We start from the raw sequence: 994 nt of genomic DNA, 5'->3' as shown, positions 1-994 counted from the left end.
CACGTTCTATAGGATATAGTATCTTGTGAAACGATTGGGCGCGATAGCTATCCTCTGCGCCCTAAATCAGCTGTAACCAACAGAGACGTGTCTCTCAGTTGCAGACGTATGTAGTCGTTCCGAGACATCGATGATTGACTTTTGAGCTGCACTCCTCTCACCATAGCCTTATTATACTCCTGGAAGATGACCATTCGTTCCTTCCCCATCGCCATCGTCACCCTCGCTTCTCTTCAGAAGATCAGAATCGTGATGAGCAACACCACTGAGTGCGACGCTGGATGTGCTGCTACCTATCCCGGGTCCTATTGTAAGTACTGGCAGACACCTAGCACGTGCTTTGGCTCAAATGAACCATGCTCCTGCGGAACGAGTGGAACGACTGAAGCTCCCCGTAACTGTGATGCTGGTTGTGCTTCGGATACCCCCGGCTCCTATTGCAAGTACTGGGCTAAACCCAGCCTCTGTCATTCATCCAATGCGCCATGCACATGCGAGGTTGATCCAGTTACCACTACTTCTGGTGAAACCACCGATGAGGTCACAGAGACTCCTGTGGTTCAAGAAAGCACTACAGACGTCATCGAGGAAACTAGTACGGCCGCTTCTATTGCTGTTGACACCACCGAAATAACCAGTACCGCCATTGTAACCGATGAAGTAGCCACCACTACTGCAGCTACCGCCACTGATGAGATCCCTGTTTCCACTACTGCTGAGGAGGCCACCGATGCCTCAGCGACCACGGATTCTCCAGTTACGGCTACCGCTGTCGCCACCACGGCCGAGGTCATCACCGAGGCCCCGGCTACCGCTGTCGCCACCACGGCCGAGGTCACCACCGAGGCCCCGGCTACCGCTGTCGCCACCACGGCCGAGGTCATCACCGAGGCCCCGGCTACCGCTGTCGCCACCACGGCCGAGGTCATCACCGAGGCCCCGGCTACCGCTGTCGCCACCACGGCCGAGGTCATCACCGAGGCCCCGGCTACCG

General features: G+C 56.5%; 1 protein-coding gene across 1 annotated transcript; it reads left to right on the top strand.

The window, feature by feature from the left end:
- Positions 1-186: 186 nt before the first annotated feature.
- Pmar_PMAR005960 (merozoite surface protein 2, putative) lies at positions 187-969 on the top strand (the record flags this gene model as incomplete). Its single annotated transcript, XM_002774280.1, has 1 exon — positions 187-969. A coding segment is annotated over one exon (783 nt), but the record flags the coding sequence as incomplete, so codon positions are not given.
- Between the last annotated feature and the right edge of the window lie 25 nt (positions 970-994).

Source organism: Perkinsus marinus, assembly GCF_000006405.1.
Source record: "Perkinsus marinus ATCC 50983 genomic scaffold scf_1104296958492, whole genome shotgun sequence".
Lineage (NCBI taxonomy): Eukaryota > Perkinsozoa > Perkinsida > Perkinsidae > Perkinsus > Perkinsus marinus.
Note: the sequence above shows the minus strand (reverse complement) of the source record. Positions and strands in the feature narration are given on the sequence as shown.